The sequence below is a fragment of the Dendropsophus ebraccatus genome, chromosome 8, assembly GCF_027789765.1.
Source record: "Dendropsophus ebraccatus isolate aDenEbr1 chromosome 8, aDenEbr1.pat, whole genome shotgun sequence".
Taxonomy (NCBI): Eukaryota; Metazoa; Chordata; class Amphibia; order Anura; family Hylidae; genus Dendropsophus; species Dendropsophus ebraccatus.
Window position 1 is genome coordinate 58,216,555 of NC_091461.1, and position 16,522 is coordinate 58,233,076.

Consider the following 16,522-nt stretch of genomic DNA (forward strand, 5'->3'; position numbering starts at 1 on the left):
AGTAATAATATTTTTTGTAAAAACAAAAAAATAAAAAAAATAAATAGTATTTGTTCTTCTTAATTAGATATAAATATAGTTCTTATTAAAAAAAACAAAAACAAAACTTACATCATCTTCATCATCAAACAGCGATAAAGATTTACTAGTCTTGGTCGGTGGTACACTCGCTGTTTTAGGCTTGCCAGCAGCTTGGCTTGGGGAAAACAAATCTGACTATAAAAAGGAGAAAAGTGTTATAATCTTATCACAACTTACACTCAGAGATGCAAGCATACAAAAAATAATACATTAAGGCCCCTTCTACATATCTGTTTATTCTGTCCACATGCTGACCTGCAAATGTGGACCCATTGACTTCTATGGCCCCATACACATATCCGTAGTTGTTATGAATCAGTGTTGGGTCCTTGATTCATGCCACAAAACGGAAAAACAAAAACAGGCGAGCCATTGTGCAGTCCATAGTTGCGACACAGATCACCCATTTCAATGTATGGGTCATTGCAAATGCGGATGATTATGAATATATATGTGGAAATACAGAGAGCATTACAGATGGGTTAATTGGCCTTAGGGTATAGTCACACAATGTCTGCAAAAAATCTGCCATATGTGAATTTAACCAACGGATGAAGTCAAAATACCATTTGTTTGACTTCTGCAGTTCTGTAGATAGCATTGCTTCTTTTTGACACGAAATGTAGGATGGAGTTGCCTACAGTCAAAAGTCTTTACAGTGAGAGAAACAAGAGGGCTCTAAGGGTCTTTTTACAGCAAGATTGGCCCTCACTTGCAGTGCCTTTGAGAGGCATGATTATTCACACAGCCTCACCAACTATGGCTGCATCATTCGTCTGGCCATTAAAATACACTGTTATTGGCCGTACATCCTTTGTTTAGATAGAGAGATGTGCGGCCGATAACAATGCTTTTTACAGGGGCACAAAAGATTGAATCAGTCCATGAGCATGCTTTTGCTCAGTCATCGGCTGATTGCTGACCCTTTTACACTGGCAGATTATAGAAATGCCAATTAACGTAAATTGACCTGTGTAAAAGGCCTTTAATGCCTGCCAGGCGGGAGTGAAGAGAAACAGCATTTTTCATTTTTTGACAGAATGACTGGCAGACAGACCAAGACCAACCCAGGTTCACACCACTTTGAGCAGCAAAAAATTATTTTTACTGCTGCAAAGCAAAAGTGTCAGGAAATGAACATAACTGCAGTACCCCATGGTATATGCCAGCATATATTTTAGCCGAATATAACTAAAAATAAAAACTAATGAAAAGGTTGAAGGGGATTTTCCTAGCATAAGAAATGTTTCATAATTCAGTGGGGGCACTTTAAAAAGAAAAAAAAAAGAAATATTTCAATGTTTTCCGATCCCCTCTGCTGACTGCTTCATCCTGCTTTCGATTAGGTTTCGTTCTGCTCACTTAGCTCAGTGACTTGCTGAGCGGGGATGATTTCTCATAAACAGGAAAAAGTGGACAGCAGTGGGGACCGGCAGAGGTCTCAATGGAAGCAGCAGAGCAGACATCCACATCTTTTCTACTCCCTTGGTTAAACTAGATGGGCATGTGTCCTATTTCAAACATACCAACATGTAGCTATGTAGTAAGCATACCTCAGAATCTTCCTCATCAGAAAAGAGACCCTTGGTTGGCTTTTTGATGGACGGTTCAGATGGCGGAGGTTTTTCTGTAGGTACCTGTATGTTGTGGATGCAAATCATAAAAATTATATATGACATGATGTCAGAGACCCACTTAACCATTCAGTGACTGAGGAGGGACACTGCTGCAGCTGCTGCTTGGCAGGCCTGGGATTTCACTTCCTCAAAATTATATATATACATATATATATATATATTATATACACACACACACACACACACACACACACACACACAGTGGTGCCTTGGATTACGAGCACAATTAGTTCTGGGACCATGCTTGTAATCCAAATCCACTCTTAAACCAAAGGGAATTTTCCCATAAGGAATAACTGAAATGCAGACAATTGGTTCCACACCCCCAAAATGATATTTTTTTTATTCTGAAAAACATGCAGAACTAATGAAACAAACATTTAGAAGCAGCTGAATATGTGATATTATAAGTTACTGTACAGTATAGCAATCAGCATGTGGAGTATAATGTATAGTAAGTTCGTCAACCTGAAAAACAGCAGCAGTTTGTAGATACAGAATGGAGTTGCAGATCCCCGGAAAACAGTAGTGTAATACAACAGGCTATAATAGACCTTGGGCTGCTTGAGCTGTGTGGACAGCGTGACGGGTACAGCAGTGTGAATGGCTGATTGTGAGTGCAGACACATTATAGCAGCCGTGTGTATAGCTGAGCGTAAGTGTAGACACATTATAGCAGTGTGTATAGCTGAGTGTGCAGCTAAAGTGCAGGCACATTATAGCAGGAATTGAGTATGGGAAACACAAGGGCTGACAGACTGCAGGGAGCATGAAGTAGGAAGGAAATGGATCTGCCATGATATGGAAGGTGAGGGAGACTTCATGGGTCAGAGTACAGAGCTGTATGCAGTCCATGCCCCTCCCCCGCCCCCCCTCCCACCCAGTACAGGGAGCTCTTAAACCAAAACAATGCTCTTAAACCAAGTTACAATTTTGAAAAACTGTGAGCTCTTAAACCAAAATGCTCTTAAACCAAGTTACTCTTAAACCGAGGTACCACTGTATGTAAACACACACACACACACACACACACACACGACAACCCTTTTAACAGCAAAACTTACAAAACTATGTAGCAATCTGATTGATAAGATGCTGCCTATTCAACAAAGTAGCTTTAAACAAAGGGGACTTAACACCTATATAAAAGAGCATTTACTGTCAATGTTTGCACATCATAATCATATAAACACCTTTTTCTCCAGTGGTTTTTGTGCCGCTGCCTCAGTTTGTTTCAATTTACTAGTTGTAGAAGTGATAGAACTGTGCTCATTGAATAAGTCGTCTTCATCAGCAAACAGATCTGAGGCTGGCTTGGCTTTTCCAGTAACTAAGAAATTAAAGGTCACAGTTTAATATTTTTTTAATTCTAATAGATAGATTTTAAAAAAAATTGCATGAATTGCATCAGAAGAAATAGAAGACATAGTTGAAATCAGTTCACAACTCACGTTAACGTATTATACTTTACAGGCAAAAAGAAACAACTAAGCCAACTATACCTGCTCAACATATGCCAAAGACACTCTTTCAACATATGCTGGAAAGATCAACAGCAAATACTTATATATTCATATACCTAACATGTGTACAAAAGTAAGATTGGAACAAAGCCCAAATCTGATAAGAAACACATGAATTGGAAGTAAAAAATATTACTGTGCATATTAAAGTGCTGCATATAGTCCTGAAAAAAACATCTTTATCTGTCCATATATCCTAGATTAAACCAGCAATACATTGAAATGCTGCATACCTGAAGGTTGCGTTGAAGCTGCTCCAAAAATAGCGTCATCATCGTCAAACAGACCCGCGCTGGCTGAAGGTTTCGGGGTAATATTTGTTGGTGTGGGTTGTTTTCTTTTATCCTTCTCTGTCAACACTGATGGGTTGATCACATTCTCCCCACCTAAAGCACAGGCAATAGTCACATCAGGTAACATTGCATATTATTTTTATATATGATCAGGTAGCAACAAGAAGCCTGCAAATCAAGATGCTGAAAATGTCAAGTGCCAAGATTTTGTTGCCTTGCAGAAGTATTCCAAATGGTAATCTAAATGTAACTTTCAGGGTATTCTGGAAGTAATGGCAAACATAAAATGTGTCCTTAATATATAATGTGTGAAAAAAAAAATGTCTGTCTCATTGGGTGTCACTCTACCCTGACAAAAGCTTCTCTCGTTCAAGCAATGCATTATGACAAGATATACTATAAATATCTGGGCCCCATCACTAGGATTTGCATCTAACCCAAGATCTACGGTTCCTCTATCCCTGTCGGACTTACTTGCAGATGCCTGGGGTGAAAGTTAGCTGAATAAGCTATTTTACATAACTTCCTTAGTGAGTAAAGGAAGTTACATAAACAGCAAAGTACTACTAGTTGTTTGAACAGTTTAGCTGCAATGTCTATGGGAGTTACCCAAATTGTGTGGCCTCTGAGTGAACTATAAGCATAGCTCTAGTTACACTACAGTCTTCTACATGACTTATACCTGGGAAGAGGGAAACGCCTCCATAGGGTGGCTTCTTTTTCACATCTGATGGTAAGGTCTCTGCAATGTAGACAGATTTATTACCTACCGTATATATTTTGAAACTTACAATGAGTCTATAAATACATTCACACATTAACCTTGTACCTGGCTTTGCGGCAGGTGTTGGTTCTTTTATTCTGTGTTCCTTTTTCTGGACATCAGAGAATAGGTCGCCCTGCAGCCAAAAAGGAATAAAAAAAATGTTTTACACATCAGTCAGAAGACTACAGCATACCAAACCAATCCAATGGACAACACAAAAACAAGAAAATAGCAGTAGCAGTATAGACCAGTCTACCACCCGTCACATTCATCTATGTTTGGCCAATTATTAATAGATTCAATAAAATCACCAGGAATACCCAGGTGACACAAGTGATTTATTTCACTCCCACATTGAGCACAATGGTCCTTCTAGATGTCTATACACATATCATAGGATTACTCAGCTGAATGCAAATCTATAAGTATATCTTAAGCAGCTTTACAATAAGTGTCAGTGCAATTCACCAACCTCTCCTCCATCCTCATCGTAATCATCTTCATCATCATCATCAAAAATCCCCTTTCCTCCGCTGAACAGCCCTCCTTTATTGCCAAAGAAATCTTCATCTGTGAGCTTGGGAGGTTTAAAAATGTCGTCCTCTTCATCTTAAATAGGTAAAATAGGCACAATTAATTGGAAATGAAAGACTACATAATAAGATATACTGTATAATGAATATGTTGTACTCGGAGACCATCCTACCATCAGAGGGAAGTTTTCGGGTTTCTTTTTTTGTCTTGTCCTTTGTGTTTCTTACTTCCACAGATCTTATAGCTGAAGTTTAAAACCACACGTTAGAAAACAACCTCTACACCGGGTAACTAGTATAAAGAAGACTTTTTTTAAACATACATGACTGATCTGATTCCTGCCGTTTGGGGACTTCAGACTGTATTCGTGCTGCCAATTCATCAGCAAAGGATTTTGTTCTCGTCTTCATCTGAAAGCAAACATTAAAAGCATTCATTCATCTGACTAGTCTGTTATATGTGTAAAAAAAACACACATATACATATATACAAACACACTTTTACAGTGCTAGACATGACGGATCTTACAGATTTATCATTGTCTTCATCCTCCTCCTTGTCTGAATCACCAAAGAGGTCTGAACCGTTATCCTCATCCTCATCACTCAGAGCTGGATGATGCTGTACAGGGTAGAAATAGAAGCTTTTACAGATTTACACTGGCTTCAATCTATGGGACGACATATTGCTGCTATACATGAAATTAAAATGAAATCACAAATAGCCGTGTGTTGCTGGATCCTGTTCACACATTATTCTATATGGTATTCAGTTCTGCTGTACTTACAGAACATAGACATGTTACTACTGGGGATTTATCTAAAAGGGGGATTCCCATCTCAACTAATAGTTATATGTATAGAGATCGTCAAGTTATATAGCTTTGTTATTACATTCATTATGCAAGCGTATTTCCAACAGGGATAGAAAGTTCAGCATATCAGGAAGAGGAGGAAAGTTTGCTGGTTTGCTTGGTATTATATTAAATTTAACTATGTTGCTTCAGATAAGAATAAACCTTTAATGGGATGGCATCAGTTATCCTTGGTTCCATGAAGAAACTATACCGGTAAGGTAACTAAACTATACTGGTAAGCAGGCACGAAACATTTTCTCATTTTCAACAATCAAGTTAAAGATGATTAGAATGACTATAAAAGCTCATGTTTCAATCTGCTAAAATGGAAGCATAATGCTAATGTGAATAAAGCCCTGCATTGCCTTCATGTTCAAACAGTACAGTACAGAAATCGGGTTTCTTACTGGTTTCTTTTCTTCCTCGGAGAGGTTACCAAAATCCTCCTCTGACTCCTGTTGTTGGGAAGAATGAATAAACGTTTGGTCCATACTATTGCAAGGAACAACATAACGTATAATGCATACAAGTAACCAAATGTGATGACAGAAAACACTACAAAAGAAAAGTGAAGAAACCACCTAAACAGAACACTCCTCCCTCATTGCCTAAAACAGAAAAATCTGTTGAGGAAATACCAGCGAATTATTAGTGAAGAGCACAACAGTCTAGGTTGCAGCACGGTAAGATTGCATTACACGTGTATAGTCAGGTACAGTGCAGTGAAAAATATATATTACATTTATGACTCTATGCAGTCAATAAACATGTGAATGAAGCCTAACAATTGTAAGTTTCCTGCAAATATCAGTAAAGGAGACAGCAATGTAAGATCTAAATAAAAATCCCTACCTCATCGTTATCTTTGTCATCTTCCTCCTCGCTGTCAATCACACTCCCCCGATCATTATCCACAGACCCTTCTGTAGAAACATACCGAAAAGCTGAGCACTCAATTACTGTGCCATGACACATATGCAGAATAAATGAGACATATCCATCAAAGGAATATAGTATATGCTAAAAAGAAGTGAAGTTTAGACCAATTCTTACTTTAAAAAAAAGCTCTCCAAGTCAAAATTTTTGAACTTTAGATCTAAATTTTAACACATATCATTAATGCAACATTCTGCTACTGGAAATTGCACTAGTAAGCAGCTACACAGTGACCAGCACCCCCTACCCAAGGAGGCCAAGTGACCCTTATACTAGCGCCCAAGTATCAAATACAGATCTTTTACAGAATAAGGCTATGTTCACACTACGTATATTTGAGGCTGTATGTTTGAGGCTGTATAGCAACCAAAACAAGGAGTGGATTGAAAACACAGAAAGGCTCTGTTCACATAATGTTGTAATTGAGTGGATGGCCGTCATATAACAGTAAATAACGGCCATTATTTCAATACAACGGCCGTTGTTTTAAGATAACAGCAAATATTTGCCATTAAAAGACGGCCATCCACTCAATTACAACATTATGTGAACAGAGCCTTTCTGTGCTTTCAATCCACTCCTGGTTTTGGTTGCTATGAGGATCTGACATGAGGACCAAATACTGCCTGAAATATACTGTGTGTGAACTCAGCCTAAACCTGCATCTTTATAGACACACACACAAATATTACCTTCACTCGATAGGTCTCCAAGCCCCACATCCTCCTGCTGCATGAAGAGCTGGGAGCCTATTAAATAGGGTAATGGCCGATCTATATAGAGATCCTTAAAAAAAAAAAAAAAAAGACATTATTTTGATACATTAGTTTCAATAGTCAAAGAAACCCCAAATTTCAATCTGTATCAAACTCAATAGTAATCAAGTAAATGGCACAAGGCTGCAATACCCTGTACAGCTACTAGGAAATGTGCAGCATGCAGGTACAGGCAACCAGAAACAAACCACTTAAACTCCACTGACCATTGTTTTAAAATCAATTGGGGGGGTGTCTCAACACCCAGACCGCAGGTTCCCTTTGAAGAGTCACTGTCGTGGGAAAAACACACACATACAGACAAGTCAAACATTTTAATTGTTCCGTGTCTAAAGTGTTAAACCTGTACTGATCGCGAGAAGACCTCGCTAAATGAGATCCTCTCCCGACTCTGTGTCACGTTATCAGTTGGGCACCAACTGATTTTCTATGTAAAACTATGCAACCCGACTGATATCACTGACAAAGAGCAGGAAGTGGCCCACGCTGCAGCGCAGTCCTCTCCCCACCTGTTCTCACAATCAGACCCAGACCGATCAAAACGTCTGACATATCTCTATGGCATGTCAAAAGATTTTACAAACGACAGCGATATTTTAGGTTAAATAATATATGTGGCTTGCCAAATATACATTGTCTTTGCTTAGTTTAAAGGAGAAGTCGGTTGAAAAATTTTATCAACGTATTGTATTGCCCCCCCAAAAGTTATACAAATCCCCAATATACACTTATTACGGAAAATGCTTATAAAGTGCTATTTCCCTGCACTTACTACTGCATCAAGGCTTCACTTCCTGGGTAACATGGTGATGTCACGGCCCGACTCCCAGAGCTGTGCGGGCTGTGGCTGCTGGAGAGGATGATGGCAGAGGGATGCTCAGTGTCCCTCCAGTGCCCTATGTCCCTCAGTGTCCCCCTGCCATCATCCTCTCCAGCAGCCACAGCCCGCACAGCTCTGGGAGTCGGGTTGTGACATCACCATGTTATCCAGGAATTGAAGTCTTGATGCAGTAGTAAGTGCAGAGAAAAAACACTTTATAAGCATTTCCCGTAATAAGTGTATATTGGTGATTTGCATAACTTTTTTTTTTGGGGGGGGGGGGGGGGGGGGGGAAAACGATACTTTATTAAAAGTTTTTGCCGAACTTCTCCTTTAACTAGTTTAACAGAATGACCCCTGGATTAGTACAATGTTAGAGAGTACTGTGTTGCTCTATGAGTTAGGGTGGTATTACACGAAGCGATTTTTTTCAATTAACGATTAACGATAAACGATCTCCAACGATCGCAATAGCGGTTGCCTAATAATCGTTCGTTTTACTACACGGAAAGATTATCGGTTATATTGGAGCAACAAAATTCAAGAACACTCCCCTTTCAATTTGCGAATGAACAGGGAACGGCTAACGACATCTTATTCAAACGAACGATGTGCGAACGATGTGTAAAAGACAAACGATAAAAATAGATTCAAAACCTATTAAACGACCAACGACCAATCGTTCGTCGTTTAATCGTTGTCTACTATTACACTTAAAGATAATCGTTCAAATGCGACCGATTGAACGATTATTCGAACGATAATCGCTTCGTGTAATACCACCCTTACTCCCTGTAAGAAAGACTCTGTATACTTATTTTTGTCTGGTGGAATGATACTTTACCTTTGGCTCTAGAATAAGTTCTACTCTTTCATTGACTTCCTCATCTTCAGAATCAGAATTTCCAGCCTTGATATCAAGTTGCTCGAATGCGGTTTCTAGAACCTGTAATCCATAATTGACAGCTTCCTGTATTTTGGGGATTAGTTCTAGTTCCTTCTGCTCTCTGGTTTTCTCCTATAATATAATAATGAAGGTTATCAATGTGCCCGCTGCATACAGACCACTCTGGTCACCATCCATCTGACCTACCTGTTCCTGTTTCTCTCCTATGTCAGATTTGACAACATGCTCCTCAACTTCTTCGTCATATACCCTCTAAAAAAGAATGTACACCTTACTATTCCTGTTACATGTAAGTATAGTAAGATAGGCAGTCCTGGATACAGAATAAAAGTGCAATGAACTACAATGTTCAGTCAATTCAGTTTCACACTTGTTCATTAGTAGAAAAAAAGCCGTCACTTACATTCTCTATAAACTGAGTATTAGATAACATAAGGAAATCGTTGAAGATGTTATGTAGCCGGCATTCTGTGGTCTTTGCTTCCCGAACAAGTCCATCCAGCTGCTTCTCAATATCATGTGTTCTAGCAATGGTCTGGTGGGAGAATTCTTGAAGAAAATTCAGGAGCTAAAGCAATAAAGCACAAATAATAGGAAATGAATGTGAGATACATTTATAGCGTAGCAATAAATCAGATAGAGGTGTCTGTGAATTACACAGAGCCAACAAACATGGTACTCGAAGGGGAGATTAAAGGAGAAGTCCGTCGAAAATTAAAATTAAATTTTTGTTAAAGTATTGTATTGCCCCCCAAAAGTTATACAAATCACCAATACACACTTATTACGGGAAGTGCTTTTTTCCCTGCACTCACCACTGCATCAAGGCTTTACTTCCTGGATAACATGGTGACGTCACGACCCGACTCCCAGAGCTGTGCGGGCTGTGGCTGCTGGAGAGGATGATGGCAGGGGGACACTGAGGGACACAGGGCACTGGGGGAGCCATCATCCTCTCCAGCAGCCACAGCCCGCACAGCTCTGGAAGTCGGACCGTGACATCACCATTTTATCCAGGAAGTGAAGCCTTGATGCAGTAGTAAGTGCGGGGAAAAAAGGACTTTATAAGCATTTCCCGTAATAAGTGTATATTGGTGATTTGTATAACTTTTGGTGGGCAATACAATACTTTAAAATTTTTGCCGGACTTCTCCTTTAACTTACATATAAGAAGCCAACCACTGCAGTCATTCTCTAATATATACCCATAGTACTATACAGCACCCATTATAAAATGGTGTAGGAGGACAGTGATGTGCAGGGGCCTTCACCCTTTCCAGATATTATTTGTGTGTGCTGTATATATGATACCCTAATACATAAGCACACACTTATCTAAGGTAAGCCTGAATGTTAGTACAATGATGGAAATAAGTGATTATCTATTGGCTCTAAACTATGTCCTAACCTCATAACTACTGTACATAAACATGGTTCCAACATCAAGTCATAAATTAAAGCAAATCTTTAAAGGGAACCTGTCACCCCCCGTGCCGGGGTGACAGGCTCCCGACCCCCCGTTAGAGCCCCATATACTTACCTAATCCCGCCGGGTCCCGCTTCTGGAGGTGGTCGGGTGACGGAGATCTCAGCCGCTGCAGCCCGGCGCGCGCGCTGAGAGATGAATCCAACACCCATAGAGAATGATGGGAGAGTCCAGCGCTCCGTCATTCTCTATGAGCGTTGGACTCATCTCTCAGCGCGCGCGCCGGGCTGCAGCGGCTGAGATCTCCGTCACCCGACCACCTCCAGAAGCGGGACCCGGCGGGATTAGGTAAGTATATGGGGCTCTAACGGGGGGTCGGGAGCCTGTCACCCCGGCACGGGGGGTGACAGGTTCCCTTTAATGGCCTCTATCTATGCCAAAACCGCCTGTACCGTTTTGTATACTCCATCATGCCATGCCTGGTCCCGGGGTCGGCCTCTCCCCTGGGGCTTATATTTTGGCTTTAGGAGTCAATGAGGAGGGGCCTAGAGCATCCGTGCCCTAGGCCTACAACACTTCTATCCTTACTTCCATCCTGCCCAGGGGTGTGATGAAAAAGAAGAGAAGTGGGAAGAGGCGCAGCAGGCCTAGGGCTTAGATGCTCTAGGCCCTGCCATTATTTACTCCCTGCGCTACCGGAATAAAACTAGTTTTTAGCTAGAATACCAGCCCCAGGAGAAAGGCCGACTCCCAGACTAGACATGGTCTGATGGAGCATACTAAACAGTACCTGGGGTTTAGAGGAGAGTAGCGACTGGTACATATTCAATTTAAAAGGTTTTCTGGGCATTGTACATCCACAGGACAGGGCATCAATGTCTGATTGTTAGGGTGCTGACACCTGGCACCTCCACCAATCAGCTGTTTGGCACATGTTGCAGCCCTGGCACATACACAATGAACACCCAGATCTTTTGGGTCTTTCAAAATTCTAATGGTTTGCAAAAGTATCATGACTTCCTAACAAGGGGAAGTCTTATATTTTCTACCATGTATAAAAGCTTTAAGGTTCTGTGTTAGGTTATGTTCACATGACCAAAAAAAATAGTGGAAACCATGCTGGGTCACTATAAAAGCCACTGCTCCTACTGACTTCAATGGGAGACTGGGAACCAAGCAAAAAAGAAGTGGCATGTCATCACCAGAGGAGGGAAAGAAAACAGAAGTATATATACTTGTCACTATCCTTTCAGAATTGGTGTAGTGTTTTCATCAGTGAGGGTCTGGGTGCTAAGACTGCCACTAGTCATAAAAACCAGTAAGGAAAGGTGCACAGCTTAGTGTTGTTTCTCCCTGCAATGGCGCGCTCATTGATGATGGGTATAGCCACGCACCTCTCCCTAACAGGAGATCCCCGATGAAAGCTTTGCTATGAACTGCGGTTTAGTCCCATTCACTTAGGTTTACACGCAAATAAAGAAAATGAGCAAAAGTGGTATAACAGAATCTAATTTCACGCTGCAGACGTCCTCAGCACCCCTCCCATCACTTCTCTGTAATAATATTACAGGCATTGAGGAATGTTAACCCCTGAATAAGCCATGACACATATATCCTGCCATAGGAGAATTAAAGGGGCTGGGCAGGGAGCTAAAGAATGCTCATGCCTTCTCATTCCCAGCACTAACTTTCTCCCTTTCCACCCCTGGACAGGTGTAAGTCCTGATCATTGGGTATGAACACGGTTTTGCCTGCACACAACGATTGGGACTTCCAAGATGGCTTGAGCCATCTTGTGCCCCCCCCCCCCCCGCCCCTTTAAGTGAGCCGAGAATGTGAGCCCTCTACATATCATGTGGATGCTGCCAGCTGTGGTCAGTGATGGGCAATGATGATGGTCATTTAACCGCCTAGATACCTCCTGTTAATGGTGATCGTGCCAACCAAGTAGGGCTGGGCAATATGGGCAAAAAATAAAATCTCGATTTTTTTTTTTTAAATCTGGACGATTCTCGATTTAAATCTCGATTTTTTTTTATTTTGCTAAATAAACTAAATTTTTCTCACAGCGTCAGATACTATTTTAATGATGTTTGAGCCAACAACTGTATTGCTTCCCAGTGTAACAGTGCTCCCCTGTGACTGAGGGGGACTGACAGGGACTGGGGCAGCTGGGGATGACTAACGGGGACTGGGGATGACTGACAGGGACTGGGGCAGCTGGGGATGACTGACGGAGACTGGGGATGACTGACAGGGACTGGGGCAGCTGGGGATGACTGACGGAGACTGGGGATGACTGACAGGGACTGGGGCAGCTGGGGATGACTGACGGGGACTGGGGCAGCTGGGGAAGACTGACGGGGACTGGAGATGACTGAGGGGGACTGGGGCAGCTGGGGGTGACTGTGGGGTACTGGAAATGACTGAGGGAGAGCTGGGGGTGACAGAGGGTGGACTGGAGATGACTGGGGCAGCTGGGGGTGACTGGAGATGGCTGGGTGGACTGGAGATGACTGGGGGGGGACTGGGGAAGCTGGGGATGACTGGGGGGGACTGGTGCAGCTGGGGTTGACTGGAAGGGGACCGAGGGGGGGGGGGGGGGTGGTGGAGGTGACTGAGGGAGGGCTGGGGGTGACTGGAGCAGGAGTGCACATAGCCCTCCTTCTCTTAGGGTGGTATTACACGGGCCGATGGGGGCCCGATAATACCTGTAAACGAGCAGCGATCTGCTAGATCATTGCTCGTTTACTTGGCCTATTACACGGCCCGATAATCATTAAACAAGGGCTGCAGGGACATCGTTACCAATGTCCTTGCAGCCTTTGTTTAAACTGTATACATACCTTATCCATGGTCCCTCTTCTTCTTAACTTCTCCCCGTGTCCGTGCACTTCAGCTTCACAGCGGCTTGTCTCTGCTGACAGGCCGCTCGGTCAATCACTGGCTGCGGCGGTTCCAGCCTGTGATTGGCCGAGGGGCCTGTCAGCTGACAAAGGCCGCTGAGAAGCTGGAGCGCACGGGACCCGGTAAGAAGCTCTGAGGAAGAGGAACCCTGGACCATGGATTAGGTATGTATTCTTCTTTGCTAATCGTCAGCGTCGTCCGCTCACCGCTATTACACGTAGCGGTGCACGGTCGGCGCTCCAACGATTATAGGTCTGAACTTATATTAACGATCAGCCGATGACAACGATCATCGGCTGATCGTTGTCTTTAGTACACGGAACGATAATCGGACGAATCGGTCCCGCTCCCCTGTCAGCCACAGTTGGAGCTCCCCGGTCTCTGGAGGAGGCCGCAGGGACTGCAGCATAGTGTGATTCCTGAAGCTGTACAGCGGGATCTGACCCCGCTGTACAGCTCCAGGACCCGCAGCGACACTATCACCCTGCAGTCCCTGCTGTCTCCTCCAGAGACCGGGGAGCTCTAACTGTGGCTGACAGGGGAGCGGGACGCTGTGCTGGAGGCCGCCCGCGCTGCATAACTCCGGACTGCCCACCCCTCGCCAGCCCCATACTGCCCCTCTCCAGACTGCCGGCCCAATCCGCCCCTCTCGGCCCAGCAGTGCCCCTCTCCGGACTATCCGCCCTGCACCTCACAGCAGCGGTCGCCTGCCCCATGCTGCCCCTCTCCGGACTGTCCGCCCGCCCGCGTACCGCACCGTCCGGCCCGCAATGATTCACAAAAAATCTAATTGATTCAAACACTCTGGGCGAATTTATCGAATTAATTCGATTAATCGCCCAGCCCTACAACCAAGCCTCTAGAAACCAAGCTCCAATCACCCCCCAGCTGCTATAATGCAATTAAAGGGGGCCTATCAACTGTAATAGCAGCTAGGGGTCTTCTACTCTAGAGAGCAGTCTATTACAGCCTGCCTATATCCAACCTGAGTAGTCTGACAGTTCACATAGTTAAGTCCCAATAAACAATCAGTGATACCAAGTGCAGAGATGTCTGAACTATTAGGACACAATGTTATATATCCTGCATGCTGAATGCCAGAATCGCAGATTTTAGGTTACTTCACCTGCCACAAAACATGGAGGAAAAGTAATAAAACCTAACAAACACTGTATAAAATTGGGTAAAGCCCAACAGTTCTTTCTGAACACCATAAAAACAAAGGGGGAAATTTATCATGGCTGTATGTCTGTGGTTAGGTGCTGCTAGTTTTTCTACAACTGCTGCATGTGCAACTTTTTCCATAAGGATAACCGATCCAGCTTTTTCAGTAAAACTCCTACTTTCACTTTATTCAGTTCGTGCAACACACTCCTTAGTCTCCGATGATGCGTTTCAGAGTCTGTGAGCAAGAGCGCATGCACCCGAAACGCGTCATCAGAGACTAAGAAGTGTGTTGCAGGATGGTGTGAATTGTCCTGTCTTTTATTGAACTTTAATAAAGCGAAAGCAGAAGTTTTACTGAAAAAGCTGGATCGGTTATCCTTTCTTATGGATGTTGAAGCACATGACCGAAGGCGGATCTGTGCGAGCCAGTAAAGCAGTGGCTGAGCTGCTGACACTTTTGAACTTTGTTATGTGCAACTTTTTACAGTTTGCTCCTCCTCACATTTTTAGTTCATCCAGTCTAGAGGCCACAGCAGCCTGAATGAAGCACACTGATGGCTCCGTCTGTCTGTGTGACACCAACATTCACAAGCTTCACAGCGCACTCTGGATTTATGAAGGTCTGTGCGCCATTTAGCTAAACTGGGCACATAGGACACACATTCAGAAACGCAAAGACCAAGTATAGACACAGACACACTTACACCTCTACCATGATACATCCCCCCTCATAGTTTCCCAAAAAGTTGCAGAATTGTTTTGTTTTTTTGCTTTTATCCCACACATTTTTTTCCTAATTTGTTTATGGTATCATGTAGGACGACATTAAACAGTACAATTGGTCCTGCAAAAAATCAACCTTCCTTCAGCTCCAATAGCTAACAGACCAGTGTGGTTGACTTTGACAGCAGGGGGCGTGTCTGTGACTACCAGGCACACTGCACAGGGTACTACAGGCTGATCACCATCTTACAGAAATACACAAAGGACCAGGAATGGCAGCTCGGCAGGGAGGGCACCAGATACACCCCCAATGTTATCCTGCCAGACAACCAGGAGGCTGCAGGGCCGGGGCTGGTGAGGACACACATGTAACCTCACTACTGGGGTCCAGCAGTGCTACAGTTGCCCATAGCAACCGACTACAGCTGATAATATGCCCTCTTAGGGCAGTGCCAGCTGATCGGGTCGGTGACCACTGACAGCTCTGCTGATGCTTCCAGGCCCTAAGTGTAATATAAAGTCACAGAGGGTGACAGGAGCCAGTGCACACGCCCCGGTACCGCAGACACCATGGCACATCTCCCTCACCCCGGCATCGGCCGCTAGAGACCAGTTCTGGCTGCTCCTTCCGATCTCCTCCAGGCTCCACGGTCTCTCCCACACCGGCTCATCGGGGCCGTTCATGACTCCCGCTGCCCTCTCGCTGCTCCCCTCAGCCGGCTACAGCCACAGATCCCCCAGCAATGATGCCGCCCGGGCTGTGCAGGAGAAGCAGGAGGCGCTATTACATGAGTTATCCGAGTCTCTTCTCAGCCTAGGGCGCCATACTGGATGCGAGCTCAGGTGACTGGCATCATGTGACATGAGAGCACGTGACCCGGCTGACAGCCGCTGCTGGGGGCTGGCTTCTGCTAATGCCTAGACTTTGTACTATTTGTGAGACTAGAGCGCAACCTACAGGCGTACAGCGTGAACTGCAACCTACCGGAATACTTACGTCCACTATCAGCTACATCAGCGTACTGTTACTAAACTACAACTCCCAGCATATCCGTGCGACAGCTGGTGAGCCACAGGTTGGGGAACAATGCCCTATATCAGGGATTGGAAACCTTTGACCCTCCAGCTGCTGAAAAACTACAATTCCCATCATGCCTGGAGACACCTTAT

General features: G+C 43.7%; 1 protein-coding gene across 3 annotated transcripts in view; it reads right to left on the bottom strand.

The window, feature by feature from the left end:
• WASHC2C (WASH complex subunit 2C) overlaps nucleotides 1–16,220 on the bottom strand; it is a 38,038-nt gene extending 21,818 nt beyond the window's left edge. For 2 of the 3 annotated variants that reach the window (XM_069980502.1, XM_069980499.1), the window contains exons 1-17: nucleotides 15,941–16,220; nucleotides 9,533–9,697; nucleotides 9,316–9,381; nucleotides 9,067–9,240; nucleotides 7,319–7,412; nucleotides 6,543–6,613; nucleotides 6,098–6,145; nucleotides 5,363–5,455; nucleotides 5,157–5,244; nucleotides 5,007–5,078; nucleotides 4,773–4,909; nucleotides 4,364–4,433; nucleotides 4,217–4,276; nucleotides 3,475–3,627; nucleotides 2,912–3,048; nucleotides 1,635–1,718; nucleotides 112–216 (exon numbers count right to left, since the gene is read on the bottom strand). In XM_069980502.1, the coding sequence (XP_069836603.1) occupies nucleotides 112–216; nucleotides 1,635–1,718; nucleotides 2,912–3,048; nucleotides 3,475–3,627; nucleotides 4,217–4,276; nucleotides 4,364–4,433; nucleotides 4,773–4,909; nucleotides 5,007–5,078; nucleotides 5,157–5,244; nucleotides 5,363–5,455; nucleotides 6,098–6,145; nucleotides 6,543–6,613; nucleotides 7,319–7,412; nucleotides 9,067–9,240; nucleotides 9,316–9,381; nucleotides 9,533–9,697; nucleotides 15,941–16,036 (1,713 nt within the window). In that variant the 5' untranslated portion in view covers nucleotides 16,037–16,220. The remainder of the gene's footprint in view (nucleotides 1–111; nucleotides 217–1,634; nucleotides 1,719–2,911; nucleotides 3,049–3,474; nucleotides 3,628–4,216; nucleotides 4,277–4,363; nucleotides 4,434–4,772; nucleotides 4,910–5,006; nucleotides 5,079–5,156; nucleotides 5,245–5,362; nucleotides 5,456–6,097; nucleotides 6,146–6,542; nucleotides 6,614–7,318; nucleotides 7,413–9,066; nucleotides 9,241–9,315; nucleotides 9,382–9,532; nucleotides 9,698–15,940) is intronic. The other variant, XM_069980501.1, reaches the window with a different exon arrangement.
• Between the last annotated feature and the right edge of the window lie 302 nt (nucleotides 16,221–16,522).